Source organism: Perna viridis, chromosome 3 (assembly GCF_037379345.1).
Source record: "Perna viridis isolate PV_CMFRI_1.1 ecotype Kerala chromosome 3, ASM3737934v1, whole genome shotgun sequence".
In the NCBI taxonomy this organism is placed as follows: Eukaryota; Metazoa; Mollusca; class Bivalvia; order Mytilida; family Mytilidae; genus Perna; species Perna viridis.
Window position 1 is genome coordinate 24,960,413 of NC_142447.1, and position 26,354 is coordinate 24,986,766.

The 26,354-nt window shown below is 33.1% G+C and overlaps 2 protein-coding genes and 1 long non-coding RNA gene across 14 annotated transcripts in view; 1 reads left to right on the forward strand and 2 right to left on the reverse strand.

Annotated features, from left to right (window-relative positions):
* Nucleotides 1–15,865, reverse strand: part of LOC148621573 (uncharacterized) — a 41,480-nt gene extending 25,615 nt beyond the window's left edge. Inside the window, exons 1-2 of one of the 4 annotated variants that reach the window (XM_088576077.1) lie at nt 15,498–15,865; nt 2,971–3,971 (exon numbers count right to left, since the gene is read on the reverse strand). In XM_088576077.1, the coding sequence (XP_088432203.1) occupies nt 2,971–3,921 (951 nt within the window). In that variant the 5' untranslated portion in view covers nt 3,922–3,971; nt 15,498–15,865. Of the gene's footprint in view, nt 1–2,970; nt 3,972–4,235; nt 4,313–6,597; nt 6,749–11,705; nt 11,847–15,497 lie in introns of those variants that run through there. The other 3 variants (XM_088576078.1, XM_088576079.1, XM_088576080.1) reach the window with 3 other exon arrangements.
* Nucleotides 12,143–14,490, forward strand: LOC148621574 (uncharacterized). Its single transcript, XR_015921208.1, has 3 exons — nt 12,143–12,238; nt 12,571–12,639; nt 14,415–14,490. It is a non-coding gene; the product is annotated as an uncharacterized LOC148621574 (long non-coding RNA).
* Nucleotides 15,866–22,270: 6,405 nt separating the features above from the next.
* The window catches only part of LOC148621575 (uncharacterized), a 40,973-nt gene continuing 36,889 nt past the window's right edge, over nt 22,271–26,354 (reverse strand). For 8 of the 9 annotated variants that reach the window (XM_088576084.1, XM_088576082.1, XM_088576085.1 and 5 more), the window contains one exon: nt 22,271–23,272. In XM_088576084.1, the coding sequence (XP_088432210.1) occupies nt 23,141–23,272 (132 nt within the window). In that variant the 3' untranslated portion in view covers nt 22,271–23,140. The remainder of the gene's footprint in view (nt 23,273–26,354) is intronic. The other variant, XM_088576086.1, reaches the window with a different exon arrangement.

Sequence of the window (26,354 nt, forward strand, 5' to 3'; positions counted from 1 at the left end):
TACAACTGTTCATGGACAAATTGTGGTGTCATTTCTGAAAATAATTATTCTAATTACCATAATTTGCAATAACATTTAAATTCAAGGAGAGATAATTCAATATACTAAGAAACCTTATTCTGGAATTTTTCTTATCACCACAAGGTCAAAGGTCCCCTTATTCAATACAAATGAATTGTTTTCACACTAAGTTCATATCAATATACAAAACAACAAATTATGCAAAGATTTCTACAATTTAAATTCTAGTAATGAGACATCAAATGCTGTATAAGAACTTCTATTCATTATATGTAGGTATCAATTTTCATGATTTTTTTAGTTCGGACTAACCTCAAATTCTTATTCCAAATAAGATAATCAATTACGATTGAAACTTTGATATTTTTTTTTAAATCCATGACTTCAAGAGCCCAAGAACAGAACAAATTTAGAAAAACAAAAATTAGAAATTCAAAAATTTTAAAAATCAATGATTAAAAAAATGGAGGAGGATGTTAATTCTTAAAAAAAATGATTCAAACGAAACTAAAATCCAATTTACTTAACCTGACTTCACTCAAGGAAACAGCTACTGATGTCAAAACAAACATACTGTGAAAGTGCTTAAATTCGTGGATATCAATTTTTGTGGATTACGGAAGAAACACAAGTTTGTGGATTTTTGAATTCGCGGTTTTGAGGATTTCAGTATACGCATCAATGGAAATCTACCTTTCATTGGGAACCAAATTTCGTGGTTTAGTCTTCCCATGAAAACCACGAAAATTGGTACCCCATGAACAATAGCACATCTACAGGATACTTTAGACTATATAAATGTCATCCATGCACTAACATGTGTTTTTTGAAAATTAAGCTATGGTTAATTACATTTAGCAAAATTTCAGACTAGTTAGTAGTAATACTGCAATCATACTGTTTGAGCAATACAAAATCCACATCACAAGTGAAATACAGTCGATGTCTGATGTGATGTAATAAACATCACATTGTTTGTAAGCTGTCAAGATGTCACCGCTTTAAATCAAAACATTATTTAGCTGGCTTAAGTACAGTGATTGGGTTTAAAATTTTGTCAATGGGACTATGGCCCCCTTTCCCTTCATTTCAATGGGGCATTTTCAATTTCAATTGGCCATCCTAAAAAAACCATGGGACAAAATTTGAAATAGCAACTATGGCCAGCTACGCGTAAATATAGCAGACCAAATGTACAATGTAGCATTAGCAAAGTTTAATTTACACTACAGACTATTTTTTCATTAAGAGTTAAAATGTTTGTTATTCAGTATTGTATATAACTGCATTATATGTCAATGTCAATTAATTGTCACATCATATCACTTTCCTTTTCTGTTGTTTGAGTTTTTATACATGTACTTATGTATTGTCCAGTTCTTAATCATAGTCCACACGACCACAGAACCCTAAGTTGTTTAGGTGAGAGCCTATTTTATTTTTTTAGTTTGGTTACAATTAGATTTTGTCCATTTATCATGGAAATGTTTTGGTGGGGCTATAGGACCAGATGACATGACTCCACCATCATCAGTATTGTAAACAGGAGGGTTCAGAATCATGTTTAGTTGGCAAGTCAGTTTCTACAACAATTGCAGTTTGATTCTGGTTACCAAAATTTATATTTTCTTTTGAAAAAGATAACTTGTTTTGTTTTGGGTCAAGCTTTTAAAAAATTACTTTGGTGACAATTTAAATTTCAAATGGGACCACCAGTACACTTTTCTGATATTATCGTGTTATTTATGTTCTTTAAAAATACAATATTAATTGTTCTTCCTTTCAAATGCATAAATGATGAAAAATATGCAATCCCAACAAATCACAACAAAGAACCATTTCATACCCCGGTCCTCAAATCCCCTCGAAAACGTGGCGATCAAAACACCCGCATGTAGCTAATTGAAACCTTGTTAAAAGATATCTTCATGCCTTTTTAACTGCAACAAGTAGCGGAAAATAATCCACCATCAATGATAGAAACTTAATGCATGGACATGACGCGACACATTAGTCACTCAATGCGCCATTTTATGAGGAAATGCGACTATGGCGCATGGCGCACAGTAATCCCAATCACTATAAGTATTATTTTTCTTTCAAATTTTTGTTGCAGTATAAAGATAATAACAGTGCACTAATTGAATACATACAAATTTTACTCAAACCAGTAAAAATGCAGTGTTCAATCTTGCATTTTTGATAAATCCTGAGCCTTATTAATTTTATTCCAAATTAGTGAAATATGTTATTAACAGGCAATATTTTTTTTATGTATTAAAAGGTCAATACCCACATTTATAAAAAAATATTAAACTGTTATATTTCATCATCATGGTTTCAGATCTCTGCTTTGTCTCAATATCTCTCAAAGGGTTGACACTAACACTAAACTGCTAGCTTGAGACCAACAAAATTTAAGGACAGCTAGTGAAATTTGATCTTAGAAACCCCTACCAGGCTAATAATATGAGATAGGAAAATCCGAGAATTAAAAAAAACAGAAGACTCCAAGCTGTCTGGTCTGGTCTGGTAGAATCTAGGCTGACTTTTCAAATGTTCTATCATGATGTCATGACATTACAGGGATTGGGACAAAAATTACATGCTGGAAACCACTGTTATGCGATCTTGCAGAATTTCTTGTGTGGGGGGGCATAGTATAACTGGTCCTTAATAGTAATTTTTTATAATTTTTGGCCTTCTATACAATGCCCACAGATTCCCCAGCATCATACTGAAGGCTTGTCAGATATTTTTTGTATAATACCTATGGGCTAGATACCATAAATAGAAAGCAACAAATTCTGTGTTTCTTTCAAAAACAACACAATATTTTTTTTCAATTTTCCTCCTGCTTGTACTAATGCTGTGGTTACTCCATCAATGACAACAACCACTGAACTGGACTATAAATAATCAAAATAAATTTTTTATGTTTGAACTTACTTGGTAAAACTGTCTAGTTGATCCATAACTTGGCACAATGCTTAGTCCCAAGCTCTCCTTTGGGTTTTTGTCAATTTCGCAAGTAAGGGGAATAAATCCATCTCGGACATCATCTTCACTTTCTGAGGCTGTGTATCTCATAACAAATCCATTCTTAACCTCTGGTTCATCATCACTGGTCATAGCGGCTGACTTTATTCTCTTCCTCATCTTCCTCTTGATTTTCAGTATTACCCTCAGTGGCATTTCTTTGAATACTGTTACACATTCATCATGTGACAAAGTCTTTAGTTCTAGTCCATTTACTTCTAAGATTTCATCACCAACTGCAATACCAGAAGAGCTGCCTGATGCTCGATATGCTGCTCCTCCAATTGTTACTGATTTTACCCTCACTGTTGAAATGTGATCCTTTGTCTTGTCTCCCTCAATTCCAAGGATCATTCCCAGATTTTCACCAGGAAGACGATGCAGAACAACAACTTCTTCTGCACCATTTTCCAAATTTGTTTCTGTTGAATCACTTTCATTGCCATAGATTTTTCTATAGCGACCATAAGTACTATGTGTAGGGGAACTGACATTTGAAATAGTTTCATTTTCGGAGTTAGACTGCCCATCAAATGAGCTGGAGCTGTCTGTAAGCACTGAACCATAAGCCGAAATTAAAGAACCACCTAACGCACTATCACGATCTCTTGAACCCCAAGAATTGTTCCATTTTGTTGGAATGTTTTCCTTATCCAAGTGAAAGGCATTAGTTCCCTTATTTTTAGTTTCATGATCTCCAGTATCCAAAGACTGTCCATAGTTTCTTTGACGAGATGGCAGGTGGGGATTATCACTATCTGAGGTCAGGTCATCATGGTGCACCATTGGTGGAGACTTTAACTGAATATTTCCAAAAGTTCGACATTCCCAGTCCGAAAGATCAGAGCCAGTACTTTCCATCCTCTTTACTTGTATATATGCGTGTCCAAGTTACTTCATCAATGTATAAACTAAAATGAAAAACAGTATTAAATGTTTAAACAATAGTGACTTTTAAATGTATCAAGTATTTTTTGTTTATAAAATATCTTATTTCTTAAGGAAGTTACAAAGTTTATGTGAAATAAACATGCTACACCTGCACAAGTTTAAGTTACCTTTCGATCAATTGGTAAAATTTCTTTACATATAAAGAGAAAAAGATATAAAATTTTTGTAATCCTTAAAAACATACATTACATATAAGTCATCATCCTTAAAGATATTTAAATTACCTCATCTTATTTTAAATCTTCAAATTAAAAGAGGATCCTCAAATAATTATGGGAAAATGTTGCAATATCTGGTAACCCCACCCATAAACACAGTTATAATTCATCCAGCACGCTTGGATAAACTAAGCCAAAAATGTGTATTCTTCACAGTGTTACATCAATTACAGTGTAAAAATATCATTTAATGAATATTTAAATTCTGCTGGTGAATCACATTCCTATTAATCTGTAGTTGGTCTACATCAATATCCTCCTCTACCAAACAGTAGTCCATCAAAATCCATCTTAACCAATAGAAACCATTGTTGCCTCAACATTTAAAAATTTTTAAAGGGAGTTGGTCCAGAGATTTAAAGTAAGGGGGTCCAGAAAATAAGTGGATCAACATCACCATATAATTTGGTAATTTTTATCCAAATTTCACTCTAGATTAATTCCAACCTCTGGAATCCCCCACTTGAATCCACCACTTAGACCAATTCATGGCAACAGAGACAAGAGAAGAAAAGTAATACTTCCCATGAAATGAACATTTAAGCATCATATAAGTGCTTAACATATACAGATTACAGAATCTCACTAAATTCAATGGCAAAGTGAAAGTAAAACTACAAGAAAAATCTGTACAAAAGTAATATGTAGCAATAATTCTTTAAAATTCATTAAGGATGTTGTAGATACAAAATGGGTATCCTGCTATGTATCTGAGTCAGTGGCAGTTACTGTTATGTTAGCTGAAATCAAACATTTATTTCAATCATAACCACAATTGCATATTCAAAAATCATATTCCATACAGATTTTTTAAAATCTATAAGGAGAATTAGGAGAAGTTACAGATACTGTGAAAGTATTATTGTTCGTGGGGTACCAATTTTTGTGGTTTTTATTGGTTTTGTAAACCATGAAATTTGGTTCCCGATGAAAAGGAAATATTCCATTCATTTGTATGATAGAGTTGTCATTTCCAAGAATTCAAGAACCAACGAATTGATCATTTCCCCCTAAGCCACCAAAATTTGTTACCACGAATAAAAGTACAAATTGGTATACACTTACTATATGGTTTTATAGCAAGTTCTATGTTTTACTTATTGAAACCTATGATTAATGAAATAGCCAGTTCAGCATAGCATTATCAAATAGTCATTCCAAAAAAAAATTTCATAAAAAAATGTGGTTTAGGAGTAGTTGAAGGACAAATAGACAGAAGGATGTCCCAATCTCTATTAACTGCCCAGTATCAAACAGCTTGTGGTGGTATAAAAAAGATTCATACCTATAGAAAAAAGCCTTAATATAAACTTATACTGAGAGAAAAAGGAACAGATTTGATGAAACACAACAAATGCACCAGCATATAACCTAAATACAAAATAGTACATATTTGAGTATCCGAGGCAGATCTGAAAATGTCACACAAGCTTTGATGCTAATACAAGATTACAACCCTCAGCAAACAGATTCTATAATGTCAAATGTGACAAAACATTTCATGCAAATTTGTTAAATCATGAGAGCATGCTGTGTGGCCAATATTGAAAATAGAGAAAATATCTAGATTAAGAAACATACAGCATTAAGAACAATATAATTATTTCTTCATTCATGTATAATACCATATATTTCAAATTACTTCAACTACTCCTAAAAACCCTAGTTTTTATTTCTAATCAGGAATACTGTGAGGAAGCTGACAAAGAGAATGTCCCTAAGTTCAAATGGAGTAAAATGTCAAGTTCAAAATCCTGAAGTTCAGTTATCTCCCTTTGTAGTCCCCTGACAGGAATTTTATTTGTACATACATATTTAGAACCTTGATATGAAAATCGTCAAAATCCTTCAAATGGTTTAGGTGGAGTTACACTTAAAAGAAATATGAACAGGCAGACAGACAGATTGAGGGAATCCTATATAGATTCCTATATACCCCCATCATTGGAAACCCACAGTTGATTGCGCTTCATACTTCCCTTGAAGCATAGTCAACCGTCAGCTTCTGAAGATGATGTACCCCCTCCCCAAAACTTTGTTTGCAAGGGATATCATTCCTAAATCTTTGAAGAATTTTTTTTTAAAGTAACCATAGAAAAAATTAGGATGTAATGCATGAGAAAAGATTATCAGTTCGGGCAAAAATAACATGATAGACTTGTTTTCTGCTACAGCAAGTAAAAAATAGGGTAGGTAAAAAATATTTTACTTTGAGTTAATGGGGAAGCAATCTGGACTTTAAAAGTGCATATGCCCAAAATGGCCTTAAAATGTTTATGGTAGGCACCAAAAACTAGGATAGGTAGGGTAGTAGAAAACAGACATATTTTTTTGCCTTAAATTATTTACCCTCGAACTCCTAACATACCTCTAAACAGTTTCACGATTTGATCAAAACTAAACAGCAGTTTTAAAATTCCATTAGATAAAATTACTCCTTTAATCCTCATTAAAATTCTAATCACATTCAAAACTACAAATTAAGGTGCATACACACATACTTCCAACGTCTAATTTATATTCCAGCAAACTGTTGTTGTACATAAACAATAAGTAAAAACTGACACCTCATTATAATTCATAGCAGAAACTTACTAACTAGGAAAAATAATCTTTATGTCCTGTTTTTAACTTCTTTAAGGAGGAAAAATATAACAACAAAATAATAGAGGATTTAATTCTACCATCTGTTGACTTAATTTCTCATTTATTAATTATTTACACCATTTCTACCATCATAAAAGACAGGTAAAACCATTTAATTAATTTCATCAAATAAATCATTCATACATGTACTAGAAAAAAAGAGTTATCTCCCTTTAATTAATGAACAAATAGTGAACACATGTACATGTACTTGTAATGTTTTCCTTTAAAGATAAAACATGGTGTGAAGTGATGGAACACAATTTTTTTTTAATTCACACATAACATATACATGATATACAGATTGTGACCAAGTTCTGATTATATTACTCTCCCTTGTAATACTTTTTACTTACAAAAAAGTAATGTACAATGAATTGATTGATTGATTGATTGATTGATTGATTGATTGATTGATTGATTGATTGATTGATTGGTTGGTTGACTGACTGACTGATTGATTGATTGATTGATTGATTGATTGATTGATTGATTGATTGATTGATTGATTGACTGTGGTTTACATTCTATGGCAGATATTTTATTAATTTCAGGACAAGAACTTTTTACCAATCAAACAGATCCTGCTTTAATCAAGTCTGACACACTGAGCCAGATTTTTATTAGGCTAACTCACAGAACCAATAGTCTACAGGTTGGCATGTCACCAAAATTGGGTGCATAGTTCTGACTCCAAGCCAGCCACTTGTCATTCTATCTCATATTTGCCTTTGTTTAGCAGAGAAGCAATGACTACCAATTTTAAATTCTTTGATGTGACTACATTTCACGAGACCTACTCAACAAGACAGTGCTCTTCCAATAATCCATTCCATATTTATGGAATGCAAACCATTTTAGCAAGTTTTTCAAAGGAACATAACCCACCAACACACAACTACCAGGTTGGTGATCTCATTGGGGAAAGGAAGAACAGTAAACATTTTTCTTTGAAACTTAAACTATTTTCACTTCCATAAGTACCTAAATGGTTTGAAAAAAGTTATTTTAAAGTAACCAAGTACTTACTGCAGCCCCAATAAATCAAATATTTGAAGTTTACTGTCGTTTGCAATGTCTTAGTTTCCTTTTTTCCACACAAAGTGTGCCAAACTTTATGTAACAAAGGTTTAGAAAAAAAATAAATAAAAGAAAAAAAAGATAAAAAGAACTATAACAGAAAGTTGATTCATTGTAAAATTATCTTTGTACAAATCAAATGTTATTTGATGCAGAGGACGCTTACCCTACCGGTGCACCTGGTCCATTCTCCCAGTTTTTAGTGGAGTCCGAGTTGCTCATTTACTTTTGTTACTTTGTATGTATGATTTTAGTTACTTTATGTTCTTTGTTGTGAATGTCTGTTTTCCATGTCTGGTCTTTGTCCCTGGATTACATTCTTTTGATTACCGCTATAACCTTGGTTCCCTTGATTATTCTCATTAATTCACATAGATAGAAAACTATGGGTAGGCATCTGAATGAGAGGGGAAAAAAACAGAGGAAAAAAAGAATTGATAAGCAAACCAGAGAAAGGGATAAACATGAATCCCTAAAACATAATCACCTCACTCTAGTATATCACTGAAATACATGTACAAGTAAATGATATAATCCCCTTACCTTAATGGATAGTAACAGTGACTTCTTTCCTGTTAAAAATTAACTAGTACATGTACATCAAAATAATTTGCCAAAATCTAACACCTATAATTGCAAAAATAGGTAAAAATCAATCTGTATAATACAAATACAGGTGATCGATGGTCTGATTCATTCATAATTGATGTTATTAACCTGTTCAAGTCAACATATCATCCTATACACTACATTTTTATTACATTCATAATAAAAGATTTAAAACTTCTATACAATAGACTTTTGATAAATTAATTGTCAACATACCAGTCACAATATTTGAATTATTACTTCAATAAGAAGGGGGTTTCACTTTTGACAGTACACAAATTTACAACTGAAAGACTTTCAGTGGCATTTATCAATCAGTTGTTTGAGCATACTTTAAACCTTTATAAATTGAGTTGAGAGGAGCAAGGCCACGTAAAATAAACACCTCCTTCAATCTGAATGTCTGTTTCCTGCTAACGGTACTCTTTTTTGTATAACCATGTATCTTTGCCTATCCCAACACATTTTATGGTTAAGTACTATTAGCCTGATAAAGATTTTTCTCAAAATGTAATAATTTCCCATTCTACCTAGCTTTATCCTAACTTCTTTTGTTTTCAATGTCTGGTCTTTGTCCCTGGATTGCATTTTTTTTTATTTCCACTAGAATCTTGGTTCCTTTGATTACTCTTTCTAATAAAGGTAGCACAAAAAATGATGTTTTTGTTTTCATCTGATTTATGCCTTATCTAACTTGTAATTTTGTCTTGGTAAATATTAACAAGTGTTCATATACAAGTTTGAAGGCAACTGAATTGCTTTCCTGGGTCTGATTTGACTTAAATCAACAAAGAGAGGAAAAATCTCCTAAAAATTACTATCATAGTCTAACAAAAAAAAAAGTACAAGATATACCCAACCTGACCAAAAATCCGTAAATAGTCTCTCTGTCATTAACTCAAGCTAAACTGATTTAAGCAAAATATAGAAATGCCCTATAGTAGCCAGTCTGTCAGTCCGTCTATCTGTCTATTTGTCTGCCTACCTGTGCCATATGAAAAGCATTTCATTTTTCATGTGGTTCCTAAATTTATACATGGCCAATGGGATCATTACTCTTTCCATTTTATAGCACATGTAAAATCAGTAATTTGTATCCATGTTATTTGACTTTGGCCAGAAAAGAACCTTATAGGGTGTCATATTATGCTTACACTAGTTACATAGTTGAAGGATGATGCAGTTTATGAAACACCCAATATACATGTGAAAGCGCCATCTACATGCAGAAACTAGAATTAAATGTCATTGATATAGCAATATCTTTATGGTTAATGTTGTTTATGTACAAATGTACTTATGTACTGAAGTATATATGATAATGTATATGTATGCTTGACTTAAGTAAATTTTTGGAAAAGAGGTTTTTTTTTTTGGTATGGTCTAAAATGTGTAACCCATACTACCCGTACCAACTTTTCCCCAAATCCAAATACTATTTTGCCAATTTCTTCATTATTACTTGCAATTTCCAGCTGAAAGTTGGTACACATTACAAAATGACATGATGACAGGCTAGAATTAATGATTTTGAAAATGATTGTCGAAAAAAATTATTTTATTCAATTTTCTGTTTTCAAATGGTCTAAAATGTCCCATGTACACCAAAAATCATAGTCAGGTATTTTTGCTAACCTTACTAATTTAATGCATATTTGACATTAGAACATCATAATATTATAAAAATTTTCATTGACAATAAATTAAAATCGCATCAGACTCTGTTTATGAGACATTGTTTTTCATTCTGGATAAGATTGTATCCATTCTTTGCTGATACGGGATTGACGCTAGGTATGGTACAGAATTCAAACTTAAACACTCCCTTTTTTTAAACAATATCAAATCTTTCAAAACTTTATCCAAGGTCTTAAAGTGAAGTTTTAACCCCTTAATGATTTTAGAAAATTGTAAAATTCGGACAGGAAAGTGAGAAATAGTCAATAAACAGTTGGGTACGGTAACTACCAGTTACACATTTTTATATCTTTTGACTTAAGAAAACCAATCAAACAAGAAATATCAGATAAATATACATATATTCTTGATGAGAATTGGATTAAAACGGACTGTTCCACGTCTCATGCAATTTTCAGTTCTTAACATAAAGTAAGAATAAATATTTTAGCAAAGCATTATTTGGGTATGGGAAAAAGTTGGTACGGGTACGGGTAACATATTTTAGACCCTACCTTTAACTTTTAGCCAAGAGTTTAGACCTCAGAAAGGGAAGTTTCAAAATCAGGCACATAGCAACCTGTTTGCAAAAAATGCAGCTGCATACACATCAGATTTGAAAAAAAAAATAAAAAGTTAAAATAAAATAGTGTGTTAATAGTTTTATAAATCTTTGAAAAAAAATTCTTAAAATTTTTCAAAATAATTTAACTTTTCTTCCTGCGGATCTATTTCTATGGTACGTACGATCTCCAGGAAATATTTTCAGAACTTCATCTCAAATTAACAAAAAAACTTAATGTAATTTCCATTTTATATATTTCTATTATTTTTTTGTATGTCTATTTGAATATTCAGGTGAATAATTAAGTCATGTGACATCATCTTCTCTGACTATCTAAAGATGTCAATTAAACATCACAAAACATCCTTTCTAATCCTGTATTAACACCTTTAGATATTCAAATTACTAAAAGTTACCTAGCTTTATTATCTCGCCTAGGCACATCGCTTTTTTGTTTATATTTACATTAAGTTTCAACATTCAAACAGACAAAATTATATTTAAAAATTGCATTAATCATTAATTACCCAAAAGTTTCTTACATCCTGAATTTCTGTTGTTTGCTTGTTTTCCTTCTTTTTCAATACTTATTATTATAATAACATAATACAAGAAAATTTAGTTCAATCTTCCAAATTTCCAAAAGAATTGCAAACAGATTAGGTAAATATCTTACCAGAATTTCTCAAATTAACATAAAAACACCTCATCACTTTATGGATTTCACTGCTTAGCATAAAGCATAAAAGATTTATTTAAAGTCGGTTTTACAAATAACAATACAACATAAGCTCTGTAGAGCTTTCATCCGACATTGCTATATAGGCAATGGCTATAATGAAAAACAGAGACAAACTGCAGAAGCGGTACTCGATTGGAAACTTATCTAAACCACTTACGAGAAAGAAATCAATTAGGATTCCAGCGTTAAGCTTACAAACCAACCGTCAGTCACTGAGACTTCTGATGTTGATGGAGGCCAGTCAAGACAGGGGAGCGTAATAGGGACTGTTTTCACATCATATCAATATCGGTTATCTCCTGGGGTCACCTCTATCGACCCATCCGTTGGAAAGCGTTTGTTATTTTCTCGTTGTAATATTATTAATATATTTTTTATCACTTTAAAGACTTGAACAATCAAATTTAAACATATGCTGCATCAAAAACTGTGAACTTTTGTTCTGGCTAAAATCGTAGGCCTGTAAATATAGTACTGATGAAGCATACAGCTCCCCAACTGATAAAGCAATCCCCTCAGTCTGACAGTATTGTCGTAATCTGTATGTAAATGAATACTGATTGACCTCATGTAACACATTTATAGATGTGTATTGGTGCATATAATAAAAATTTTCTTGTGCTTGTTAAGAATAGTACGAAGATTGACAGTGACCCCAACAGTGACCGCCCGTTGGCCTATGGTAATGGAGTAAGTATACCTTGTATATGTCTATGTAATTTAACAATTGTACATATCAGGGGCGGATCCAGACACTTTGAAAAGGAGGGGTGTTAGCCGGGATTCAGCAGGAAAGGGGGTGCTAGGACATTATTTGCCATTTTTTATTGTCAATAGGGCCAACCCCCTACAATCCGTCTGGATCCGCCGTTGGGATTCCACAGAAAAAGGGGGTTCTAGGATATTATTTACCATTTTTGTCAATTTTTCGCTTGCCAACCCCCAACCCACCCCCCAATCCGCCACTTACCATTGTGACTTTTGTACTATATTCAAAACCATCTTTGTACCTTCTATTACAGATCCATGGTACATTATCAATGAAAAATATTTAGATGAGATTATCTCTGGATAACAGAATGACACGGATAGTAAGTACACAGGATAGACCGTATGGATTGGTATGTAATAAAACAATGTCATCGCCACATAAAAATAACGACGGTAATGCTCACCAGATTACTATCAAATATTCATGTATCAATTCGGAAGCTAACAAAATTAATCATTTTAACCTTCGTCTCCACATTCCAAAACGACGCACTATTTTGTCAGATATACTTAATACATGTATATCGAGACTTAATGGTACCCGTTAAGTGCAGTTGACTACTGATGGTTTTACTGCTACCCTTAATATTGATAATTGGGAGATTTCCAATTAACCGAAGCATAGAATGTATAACCATAAAAGCAAAATCCATCCACCAAAGACAGCAATAGTTGCAGAATCAGTCTATTATTCAATAATTTGATAATGACGTTGAGACTAATATAAATGAAACGATGCACACTAAGTGTACATTTGACCTGAATTATACGTTAAAAGATGGTTCAATCACGTAGTTTGTTTTTGTTTGTTGGGGTTTAACGTCCGAGCAGCAATATTACAACTATATTCAGACGATGAACATGACATTGATGACAAAATGAACATGAAATGATGAATGGAAAGAGGGGTGGGACACAAGAAGAATGGGGTCGACAAATTTTGATTGCCAGTGGAAATGGAGAGAGGTGGGTAGGGTCGGGCAATTTAGCCTCCTGTGACGGAGCCCTATGGTTCCTACTCCGGGAGAATACCACAGTAGGGTTCTTTAACGTGCGAGGAACGTGGCATCTTTCCCAACACGGTGCACCACTATGGTTTGCGGTCAGGTTTTCCGTATTATAGCATGACAACCTTAGCATGCAACACGCCAGAGGTACCCCATTCCACCTCCTGCATGGGGCACACATCCCAGTTGCTCTGTGGGCAGAGCGCCCTAGCCCCCGGCTAGGGTTCTGAGCACTATTTAGTCGCTTTTTACGACAAGCTTAGCGCTGCTGCAGGCCTATTCTTTTAACACCCGGACCTGCACGGGGCTCAATCACGTAAAGTGTCTAAAAATATATAGTCAGTTACTGCTCTCCATAATGTCAATTCTCCAATTCAAAAATCTAGTTATCATTTTCCTCTTACGACATTGGAAACAAATCTATTACTGATTTCAGCACGAAAATGTTCCTTTTTATTTGGCTCGTATTTAGTTAAAGACAGATGTTCATTTGTGAAGATTTACCCAAATAGAACTTTTACTTCTATTAGGAAACACTTAATTTTGCAAAATCACTTGTCTGCATAAGGCGAACATGAACACCTGCATATGTCGACAGTAGAAATTTTTCGCACGACAGTAGAAATTAATTTTACGCATAACTCGCGATCTCAGTAACTTGAGTATAAGAAAAGTAGGTTGTTTCGGTGATTGAGTAGTGTAAGGGTGAACACTGACTTTCTTATGGACCATGACAAAATTTTGCCCCACTGCTCACATACATGTACCCTAGGTCACAATTACTAAAAAGTCGAATTCAAAGCTAAAGGATACAAGGATACAAATACTTTATTCACAAATCACAACGGTTACAATGAGACAATACAGTTAATGATCAAAAGAATATTACGGACTATTAACGCACATACAGAACACAATTAAAGTGTATACAACTAAATTATTCTCTAAGTGTATACCAGTAATGTAAAATGGTTTGACAGACACAGCCTAAGATGCTAGGTACATTGTTCTTTTTTAACAAGGACATTTCTTGTTTACAATTCATAATTATTAATAATATTTATGGGTCTGCATTTATTTCAAACTAGAGTGTCATCTGATCAGAGGTATCCCAGTCACTGCACCATGTGACGATTCAAATGGTCCAGTCAACACCTGTCCCGTACAAGTACTGAACAAAATGCTGACTGGCCGCCTGTATATGGTGTACAGATATTTACAAATTGATGAAATAAAATAAGATAAAGTAAAATAAAATATATAATGTTCATTGACATCAGATGACGATGCAACATTACAGACCGATATATCATAAAGTTATTCTTGTGTCTAATGTAAGAAATTAAAAAAATAATTTAAAAATATGCCAAATTAAATGAAATATAACACTAATAATGAAATTTCACTCATATTCCACTCTTTTTTATCAGGTTACATATTTGACAGAGAATTTGATGATCTTCAACATTCATATGCCAAAGAAGTTTCTCCTTAGTATTGAGAACATAATTTTTTACAGGAGTGTATAACCAACTGAAGAAGTATATAACGACCTGTTTTTAAGGCTGATGCATGATAGCAGGAAATGTTTTTCATCATCAATATAATTGGAATTACATCTGAGACAGAGTCTGTCGTGACGGGGAGTACCCTGATACCTTTCATCTCAATTTGTTTTCGATAAGCTGATATTGAGTCGCGTGAACTGTCTCCTCCCCTCTAAGGTTTTTAAATTAAGAAAGTATTTTCAGAACCAAAATGAGATTTAAGATAGTTGTAATTGCACAGATTAAGTGCAAGGGCGGACCCAGAAATTTATAAAAGGGGGTCCGGTCAAGAAATTTATCATAAGGGTTCTTGGCTACCATTCGCTCACGTTTGCCCAAATTTTGAGTGTGTGTGATACATCCTTCAGAAAAAAAGTTTTGAGAGGCATTTTGTAACTAGTTTTTGATTCAGGTTCTTCCATCAAACGGAAAACTTCAAGCACGTGTTTATGAGTATTATTGTATATTCTTATTATAAATATGAGTGATAAGGTATTCACTATTGCTGTTTATTACTATGACCGACAACGTTTGAAGCGTGCATAGGAACTGCTATGATAAAACATTTTGAAAAGAGACTACCAAGTATTTCCTACATGATATTTTGTAAAACACAACACTAACCTTTGCCGTTATACCCCTGTTTCCTTCTAGATTCCATTTTACATGACAGATGTCCCGGTACACATTTTTGTACTATTTACATTCCTTATATGCACGACACAGGAGTTAAATATCCCACTATCAGTGACACTATTTAAAGCATCTTCCCCATATTTCATATTAACAAGACAGTGTTTTGGAATCTCATCGTATATCAAGTTCATAAAAAAATTTCACCGAGATTTAAATTGAACAACGTAGCGTGTAAGTGTCAGGTATTTGGAGATTTTTTGGAAGAAGCGGAGCGTGAATTCAAAACAATCCAAATCCAGTATATCTTGAAATATCTCTCCGTTTTGTCCTTTGATATGAACAGTGGGTTTAATTTACTTTGTCATCTATACAAATATTGCTAATATTGTGATAAGTTATCATTTTGTAATTTGTATTTAACAAATTCATATCAAACCAACGAGATGGACAGCTTATAAAATGGACTAGGTTTTAATAACCCAAGGATCACTGCAGCCTATTTTTAAAAAATAGTTTTGCATAAAAGTGAGGAATTTCAAGGTTTGTGACGTGCTATAAAGGAGAATGAAAAAAGATGCCCTCAATCTAGGATACCTTAAAGCATCGACCATTTTCTTCTGGAGGAGGCATGGAATTTTAAGTTGAGTTAGAAAATGATTTGAGTGCAAGTGCCAAAATAATTTTTTTAGCAGGAGCCAGAGTTAAAAACTTTTATTTGAACATCTGCATTGATAAGTAATGGGGGCTATTGAATCTCATTTGTTCTGACAATGGCTGAGTAATATCATCTTTTGGACTCAAATATAGAATAATTTCTTTTTTTTTCAAAAGAATCCCAGCCCCCCAACCCCCAGTATAAAAATCGTTAGTGCCTTAAGCAGCAGTTTCTGAATGATACAGACCAGAATTTGGACAGACATTAGCAAATAATAGTGATGGAACCCTCTTAGATACCCTTTTCAAAATTTCTGGATAGGAAAAAAGAACGGATATGATGAAAGAATAATCAAGGGAAACACAACAAATGCACTAGCGTATAACTTAAATCAAAAACAGTAAATAAGTAAGTATCTCTGTCACATCGAAAGTTTTGCCTATCTGTTCTTGCCCCCCGCAACTTGGCTGCATCGAAAAAAGTTTTTGCCAGTTGCAGGGAGACAAGAACCGATAGACAGATTTTCGGCGACCCTGTTATCCCTGTGATACCACAAGTATCCAGAATTCCCCTTAACTCGAACAATCCAATCCCTCTCCGAGTGTAGGAGAGAATCGGATACGGAGAGGGATTAGATTATTTGGGTAATTGATAATCAAAATGTCAAAAGACGAAAACAAATATGATGGATTTTCTTTCAAACTTAAATGAAACAATACCGACAGCATGTCTGAACCTGCGAAATTGACATATTTTATCAGCAAATTATTATTATATTCAATGTATGCATGAAAATTACACTAGGCAAGGGATATCTATAGCATTGGTAACGAATTACAAAAAATGTACATAAAAATGTTACTGTTTAAAAACAGGACAATATTCATATCAAATATTCGTCAATTCTGTCCATATTAGGTATATTGTTTATAAACACTTTGCCAAGTTTGAACAATATTAGTAATTCATTTTTAGTTGCTGATTACACGTACAATCCATAACAAAAAGTGGCGAGGAAACTTCAGCAAGATAAAACGTAGGACAAAAAGAATCAGTTTTCTCCATGAATTTAATATGGAATTCTGATATGACGTCTTCATATCGTCAAACAGTATATGTCGGTACAACCCCCACCTTTAGAACCTGCGCACTGTCTCTTTTCTTTCGCTGTCGCTTCGAGACAAAACACTCATTTAAAACCGTTTACGCGATGATTTAACGACTGGGAGGTTATCTTATTGAAATCAATTATACACATACACATATCTTATAGAAATCAGTTATAATAATACACATATTTGACACATACGATGACATAAATAAATTTAATCCAACTTCCATACGGGAGGGTTAACCGGAACAGCCTTATTTTGGGTACGCCTAGGGAAATTTTTGTCACAAAAATTACCGTATTTGCCATCATAGAAAAGAAATAATTCCTTTCAGGGGTAGATTTATACTTTTAACATATATATATATATATATATATTAACATGGGTTTAGCATTTATATTCTCATTAAACCCTCGTTGTCGCTCGGTGTTAAATAATTGAATATAAATTCCGTACCCTTGTTAAATGAGTACCAATCTACCCCCTTCCACAAACTATTTCTCAAATAAACTCTGAGTGTCGTTCAGCATTTCAGCAATATTAGTTAAATACTATTACACAACGTATATAAGAATCCCTAACAGTGATGGGCGGATAGACGGACAGACGGACGGGTGTAGTCGAGCCGCACTCGACAGCCAGCTCTCACAGTTGGCGACGTACGTTATAAGCTTGCTACGTTTACTCGGTATCAAATAGATAAAGCTTATACCATTACAGCGTTACTTTTCAATGGTTTCGCCATGTGTGCTTTCAAAAGGGTAAGAGAATTAGTAATACGGAGCAACTTGAAACATTTAATTAAAAAAAATGTTGTTTTGAACACTTTAAAAATCAGCCGATTTTGTTTTTTGTTTTTTTGTTTTTGTTTTTTTTTGTTTTTTTGTTTTTTGTTTTTTGTTTGTTTTAGTTTTTGTTATTGAATGAATTGATAACTGATAGACTGTATTGGGTTTTTGCTTAGGGGTTGCATTTCATTCAACCTGTTGTTTTAAATGGAATGACAATCATTATAGCTGTAATGTGTCACATTTTTACTTACAATCAGTTCTTTTATTAACATTTGTTACAAATTTCATAAAATTAAATACAACCTATATCTTGGAGCTAGGTTAAGAGGGTTCTTGGAAATGAGGAAATAGAAACTATATGTGCTATGCGTAAACGGTAGGTTCAGTGTTTAAACAAACGAGATGGCCGAATGTACAGTAGAGGAAAGTTCAGCGACTTTTGTGAAACAATAACCTATTAACTGTCAGTTCTGTAACCAGAAATCTATAGGCTGGAAATGCCTACAGTACGATACTTTAATATGATGTGAAGTCTACGCAAGATCATAAGATAATCAGTTTAGCAGATTTGCATAACCAAAAAACAACTCTCGATTTTACAAATCAGGCGCGTAGCTGAGGCCAAATTGAAGTGTAGGCAAATTTACGGCAGTGGGTCTGGGGGCCGCTTAAGCCCGCCCCCCCCCCCGAAGCTCCGCGGAGATAGCGTTTAGACCATCATTTATGCCTCTCCTGGATGTATTTTATCTAAAAAAAAAAAAAAAAAAAAAATTGGCAAAATTAAGTGCAGACAAAAGCTTTTTTGCCTAACGGCAGCTACGCGCCTGCAAATATCTTTTGTAAAACGCATTCGGGACAAAAAGTGTGCTTGTATTACGACATGTGATGTGCTTGTATTGCGATGTATGTGATGTGTTTGTTTGTGTGATTTGTATAAGTAAGACTCACAATATGTATAAGCTTGATGAAATTGGAAATAGGTACAAAAAAAAGAAAAATGGATGAGCTAAAAACAAAACTCCAATGTTGTAGTCGTGATGCAAAGAGGAAAAACACTATTCTCTCTAATGTTTTAAAGACACATCAAAACATATTCCAAAAAGTGCAGAAAAATATTAATAAGCATGAGCAGTTGTGGAAAAGTGCCATCGAGAAACAATTTGAAAAGTTAAGAAATGAGTCAAGCAAGATTTACGACGATTTTAGAAAGTCAGTCGATGACGACAGAAAGAAAATGGCAACTTATAGCAACGAAATCGACAAAAAGATAATCGGTGTAAATGAACTCCTTCAAACGAACAATTCTACTGTTTTCATTGATCAAGTCGACGAAGCACTCAATACCGAACAAAGCAAGCGTTTCGTTTCCTGTTACCGCACAGTCATATCGCTCCGTGCCGACATTTGTCCATACAAAGATAACTCTCTGTCCAGATATCGGTCAGTTAGCTCTAGTCAGCAAAGAACCAGAAAAAAAAACAAAAGTAAACCTCAAAATCAACAAACAACACCATACAGATCTGCAGTTTACTACCGTGTCATAATGGTACGATATAGAAAGGAGATGGTATAGACAATATAATACAGAAAGCGGATTATATTGGGCAAAATGTAAATTATTTACGAAATGTCAAAACTAAGATCTATGGTATGGCATTAGGTCAGTCAAATGAAATTCTAATTTCTGTGGGTGAGACAATTTTGAAGGTAGTAAACAATCATTCAGGTAAAATGTCCGACTCTCCGTTTGACCCAAAACCATATTACCCAACGGCCATCCATATTACTAGTGGTGGTAAGGTAGTAGTGGGTGGGTTGAGAAATGACAGGGGTGGGGTAATTGTGATGGATCAGAAGGAGTAACGAGAGAAAGTTTATGTACTTGATGATCACAATGAGCCCCTGTTTGGATACCCTTAAGATATAACCAGCACATCCAACAATATGTTATACGTGGCTGATTGCCGTTCTGTTGATCGTCGGGGAGTGTATTGGTGATGGGGGAGGGAGGGGAGGTCTATAACATATACCTTGGTCATCCTATAGTCAATGGGGTCCATCCATTTTATCCAATATGTATAGTGACTTCACCCGGGGATAATGTCATTGTGACGGACTGTTTTACTGGAAGTTTACATATTATCAACAACACTGGTCGCCTACTTACTTTCGTCTATACCAAGGATGCTGGTATAGAAAACCCACTGTGCTTGTCATACAACCATAGTGGAACTCTTTATATCGGTTGTAATGGAAAGAAAGGAAGTAAAGCCAAGAGAACGAAATTTTATGAAGTTGATGTATCTGGGTGCTGAACAAAGAGATATAGCGAGAATGGATATAGTGAATAGTATTTCTTTATCATGTGGTAGGGGTATGATGTTTTCAAGTAAATTCCGATCTAAAAATTTAAAAGGTGGCGGCTTTTATGTTATCACATACTCATTTTTGAGAATGCTCTTTTTACTTTTACAAATAGACATAGGTTATCCTGTGTTAACAATAAAAACCGGTCCTGCAGTTTTAATTAAAACTAGATTTGCAGCCCGCCCAAATTCGAATATATCTGCTGGCTCCTTGAAATTTTTTTCCAAGTTCAGTGAGAACCATTATGCAAGTTTTCCATATACAGGTACATGTATTTCGTCTTGTTAGTCAACTTAGTGGGCAATTTGTAAAAAACGATATCTTCGGGCGTTAGTACAGAATTTAAATGCAATCAAAAGTAACAATCATTCAAATATGAAAAGCAATAGACATAGAATTAATAATAATTTGTTGGTTTTGTCCCTGAACATTGAGTGAGTATCTAAAGAAACAGAGTTTCTACAGCAATACATAAAGGTTAGGTTTTTTTTTCAGAACTTACTATTTGCTATTTTGCAAAACTAGTTTTGATAGCAAAAGAAGTTTACAATATTTGTTCAGGAGCCTTACTGCAGTAAACATACTTCTTCCTTGATAAAAAAGTATTGTTTAAATCCAAATTTATTATCATAATTATATATATTCATTATGTTTTTTTCTTCATCCATCATGTATACTTGACATCTACCGTATGTGACTGGTGCCACTGGAAAAGCAGGACACGCTTACCATTTCAGAGCACTTGATGTCAAAATTACACCCACCCTTCTTTGCATTTGGGAAAATATGCATTGTTTAGAAACTATTAACCTTATGATTAACTTTAAATGACTATATACAAGGGCATATCCAGATTTTAGATTAGGGGGTGCCCAATTAAAATATTGCCAAAGGGAGCAAGGCAAGAATTTTTTTGAGATTATTTTTTTTAAATATTCTTCTAGAGTGGGTGCAATGTAGATATATTTTGTTGTAAAATTATCCAGAAATTAAAGTTTCAACCTAAAACTGCCTAAATCTACTCCTGTCAACCCATGCTTTGCAAATTTTAGGGGGGGGGGGCACACCCGCCACGTTCCTGTCTGAATCCGCCCCTGATATATTATCTGTAAAGTATGGAACAATATATCACATTTTATATCTGGGAGTATGTCTGTTTTATTTCATATTTAAAACATTGTCAATATCACATACACTGTATACACATCTATTGTCATTTCATGAAAGTAAATTAAAATATCTTCATCATTTTTAAACTTTGTTGGCACTTTCTATAGAAATTAGATAAACTATAGCTCATAGTCATGAAAAAAAGAAAGTAATTAATGATTTTAACTTTAACAAAGTTGCATTCCTATATAAGATATTCTTTAAGGTTTAGGGTTTGCAGGAAAGTGGAAAAAATAACAGGACAATCAATTATAAAGCGTGAATAACCAAAATATGGATCACAAGTGTTCCATACACCAGTCAAATCTTTATGTGTTCTTGCCACGAGTGATCGTATTTTGATTATTCATGATAGCCAATTAATTATTCTATTTCTTATGCAGATTCCCTCCATCATTCATTGCTATTTTCAACATGTATTTTAAATTTTTGGAATGTCCGACTGATATTAGTGACGATTTCTGAACTTTTTGTGAGAGGAAGTCCGAGAGTGAATTTATTTCACAGAGTGAATTATCAAAAATTTTTACACTGGGAACATTCAGTAAATCACTGCTATCTATATAATAAAAAGAGATATCTTTATATCTTATATATAAACCAATAGCTATAAGTACAGATCAATAATAGAAATTGAAAAAGTATATCATTAGAACATGATTTCTAAGCATATGAAGGATGTGTAGTAAAATTACAGGATTGAAAGGGTTAAACTGAAAATGTTTTATGAGACAGATATTAAGTACAAATTCTGTATAAGAATCAGGCAATGGGTGGCACATCATATTTCTAAATTTGGTCTTTTTTGCCTCAAATATATTCAATACATCTGGAAGACAACTGAAAAGCTATTTAAATTAATCCTGAAGCATCCATGAAGCAGATATTTTTTTACTACTTATATAAGGAAAAAGTGCGGGAAAATTTTCCTGCTATTTTTCCATAGCGCATTTCAACTAAATTTGACCTATCAATTTCTTAAAAAGGCAAATTTTACAAACACTTTGATGGTCATTTCTGGAGGTTATAGGGTATAAATACTTGGTTAATGCAATAAAATCTGTGTTCTTTTTCCTTCATGTGCCAGACCTTATACACATTTTGCCTGATTCTTAGATGGAGAAGTACTTAATACACAAGCACAGACGACTGTAGTACGAAGAAACAGTCTTTCAAGTGCCTCCTGTAAGGTTTTACTGTGTACAGTTTGAATTTCCCTTTGACAATTTTTAAAGCACAACTTATACTGCTAAATTATAAACCAAAAAGGATGGGAGAATCAAAATCATGTATATGAAAATGCTAACACAATAAGTACAGTCTTTAGTCAAAAACATTCTAAAAAAAAGGAAGAAACTCTTATGAAATATATAATGGTAATTTAATTTTGGTCTTATCATTTGCTTCATGTAAATCATGTATTTCAAAAGGGCATGAACATATTGACCACCATAAGTTATACAAATACACAGATGTAATATCACATTGATATCTGTTCATGTGCTGCAAAAGCTTCCTTTCAAAAGTTTTGTAAAATTAAACAAATCCTTGGTTGTCAGGTTCAAAGGTTGTATTATTTTCTGTGTCATGGTGTTGTGACACATCCTTATCTTTTGATGGAGTATACTTTACTACAGGTTTGGCTTGTGGTATATTGATGATTATTGTCTGCAAAGGAAATGGAAAACAGTGTTAGAATATACCTGGTCATAAGTGATAATTGGCTAGAGTTATCTTTCATTGTCTATATCAAAGTATAAAACCACAAAAATAACAACTAAGATAATACATCTCTGCCTTTGATGGAAATAGACATCAATGCATGTAAATTAGCACCCCAGTAAACTTAAGTTGTACTTAATTGTTCCATTAATGGTAAAAAGTTATTACACTTCAAAACAAATATATTTGAAAATGTTTCATCGTGCTAAAACAATTTAAAGACCATGCAGAGGTAACAAAATAATACTGACAAATACATGAAGCTATGTCTATATATTGTATTTCAAAACATTTTTCATTTAGTAAATCTATACTACCATTGTACTTTCTTCACGTGCTTACAGCTTCACAGGGGGTAGCTTGATATGACTGCAGAGGTCAAACCCTGAACAGTTGGGGCAAATATTGACACACAATTCAAACTTGATATGTCTTTGAAATTTGAGTGTGATTAGACATCAAACACAGGTTAATAATTTAATGAGAACTGAATTGGCCCCTTACTGGCCTCTAATTCCAGTCACAATCTCCAAACTCAATCCCAATCTTCCTTTCGGGGCATGGCACCTTGTGGTATAATTTTGAAGAGATCCATTCTCTTTTAAATAGATAATCAACCAGACAGCTGAAAATGAATGTTCCTGGCCCTTTTCAGAACCCTAATTACTAATAACATCAAGTCACAACCCCAAAAATTAATCTCATCTTTTGGTGGTGGTATGACACCTTATGCAACAATTTCTAAGAGATAAATTATCAATTATCTTTTCTAACCCTTGTTTGGTCCTTAATTCCTAACTGGTTCAAGTCATAACTTCCAAAACTGGTCTTAGTCTTTCTTTGGTGCACATTGTGGTACAATTTTAAAGTGATCTATGCATTTATATTAAAGTATTGTCTAGAAATCACAAAAATGCTTGATTTTAGTCCCTTTTTTCATTGTCCCACATTCCTGAATTACAACCCCAAAAATCAATCCCAGTTAGACTTTAGTGATTTAGAATATTGTGGAACTATCATAATAATCATCCATATGCTTTTAATGGATTTATAACATAAAATTATATGAAATACTTGTTTTTGGGTCTGCCCCTTATTTCAAAACCTTTGGGGCCATAACCACCAAATTCAATACAAAAAATCATTTAGTGGTTTGAAATCTTGTGATGAAATTCCAAACCAATGTTCAAGTAATCATAGGAAAACCAAGTGTTTATGGACGACGAGGGGGAAGACATCGCTATACTATATGACTACAAATTTATTGCAGTCCTATAAAAAAAACTGGAATGACAGTACAGTTTTTCATAAAATGCAGACAATTTTCATTTTAAAACAAAGCAGATATTGGTCAAATCAATGGAAGTAAAAAAAAAAAATTCTTTCTATACAATACCCTAATTCATCTGCATATATTCTATAAGAGGGTAAAATTCCACTATTTCATAGATACTGATATATATTTTTTTATTAATGTAGACAATCAATTAATTCCTTACATATTGATGAAGAAAATAAAACTGAATAGTGACACAGAAGTGAACCCATTTAAAAAAAGAGATTTTCTTATGTGTAAAACTAGCTTTTTATACATCTGAACCACAAATAAAATCATTTTATGCATTAAATTTAACAAGATGCTTCAGTAGTTTACTTCAGGTAACTTCAAAGGGACAAACTACCAAAAAGTTTGAGGGATCAGATTTCTTGGTAAAATAGACATCTACATATTGTGCCCTTACTAAATGCCAAGTTTCATGAAATTCTTTTCAGTACTAAGTTTTGAGAAGAGTTGCAATGACAAAATGCTTGAGTCAAATAATTTCAGGACGTGTTTAACTCCAACAAAATTTGAGAAATTAAATCTCTCAAACTTTGTTCCACGGGGTATAAAATGTATTAAAAAAAGAGACAGAAATATTTCCTTAATTAAGATTATTTACTCATAAATATTCCAAGGGAAGCTAATAATAAAATATCTTAACATAAATACAAACAATGCTTTATTGTGATTGGACCCAAAAATTTACCAAAAAAAAAAACAGTTCAAAAGTAATCTCTTAATGTTCTCATTGTTATCAAGGCAAGGAAATATGTGTTGATTTTTAAAGTTTATTTAATAAGAAACATTGGTACAGAGTTTCCATTCTGATGGAAAATCTCTTAATTCAAGTAGATGTACAGGTGTACAGACTTTAAATCAATATGCCCCAAAAATGCAAGTGCAGGGCAGTAAAATGTGTAGATGTGTAAGTACAGACATGTTAATTCTCAAAGTAACTTTCTTGGATAATTTGATGAGTTCAACTACATGTATTAATCTACAAGACATGTCAAGACATACATTCTCCCTAACAATAACTAAGTCAAGGTCTATCAATACATGCATTTAAATCTTATATTCAAAATCTTAGAATATCATTTTCTGTGATAACAAATAAAGGGTAGTTAGCCTCAAACTACATTTAACATGAAACTAATTTTTATAGCCAAAACTGAGTATTTTTTATTGAACTATTACATAACAGAAAAAATCCAGCTCCTCTCTCCCCCGCCCCCACAATTTGAAATGAAATTTAATGAACAAGAAATTCTGAAAAATATGTTGATTTTTTAGCCCCTTTTGGCCACCTCATTCCCAAATGATTTGGATAATTACCCAAAAATGAATCCCAGCCCAATTTTTGTGGTATGGTATTTAAGAGATCTATACTTTTTACTCAAGCTATTTTGTGGACAGCAGAAAGATGTTTATTTTCAACCCTTAATTCCACAACGGTTGGGGTCATAAACCAAAAAAATCAGTCACTTCAAATGTGACTTTTGTGGTATGGAAGGTTTAAAGGAGCTCCACAAACTTATACAAAGTAATTGTGCAGAAACTAAATTTATTTTTAACACCGACAATGAGAGCACAGCATCATTTTTTGGCTCTCATACTTACACTATACACTAAATTGCTGAAAAATGTTCAATGAATGTTAAAATGTGACCTTGACTTGATTATATATATATAAAACATGCCATT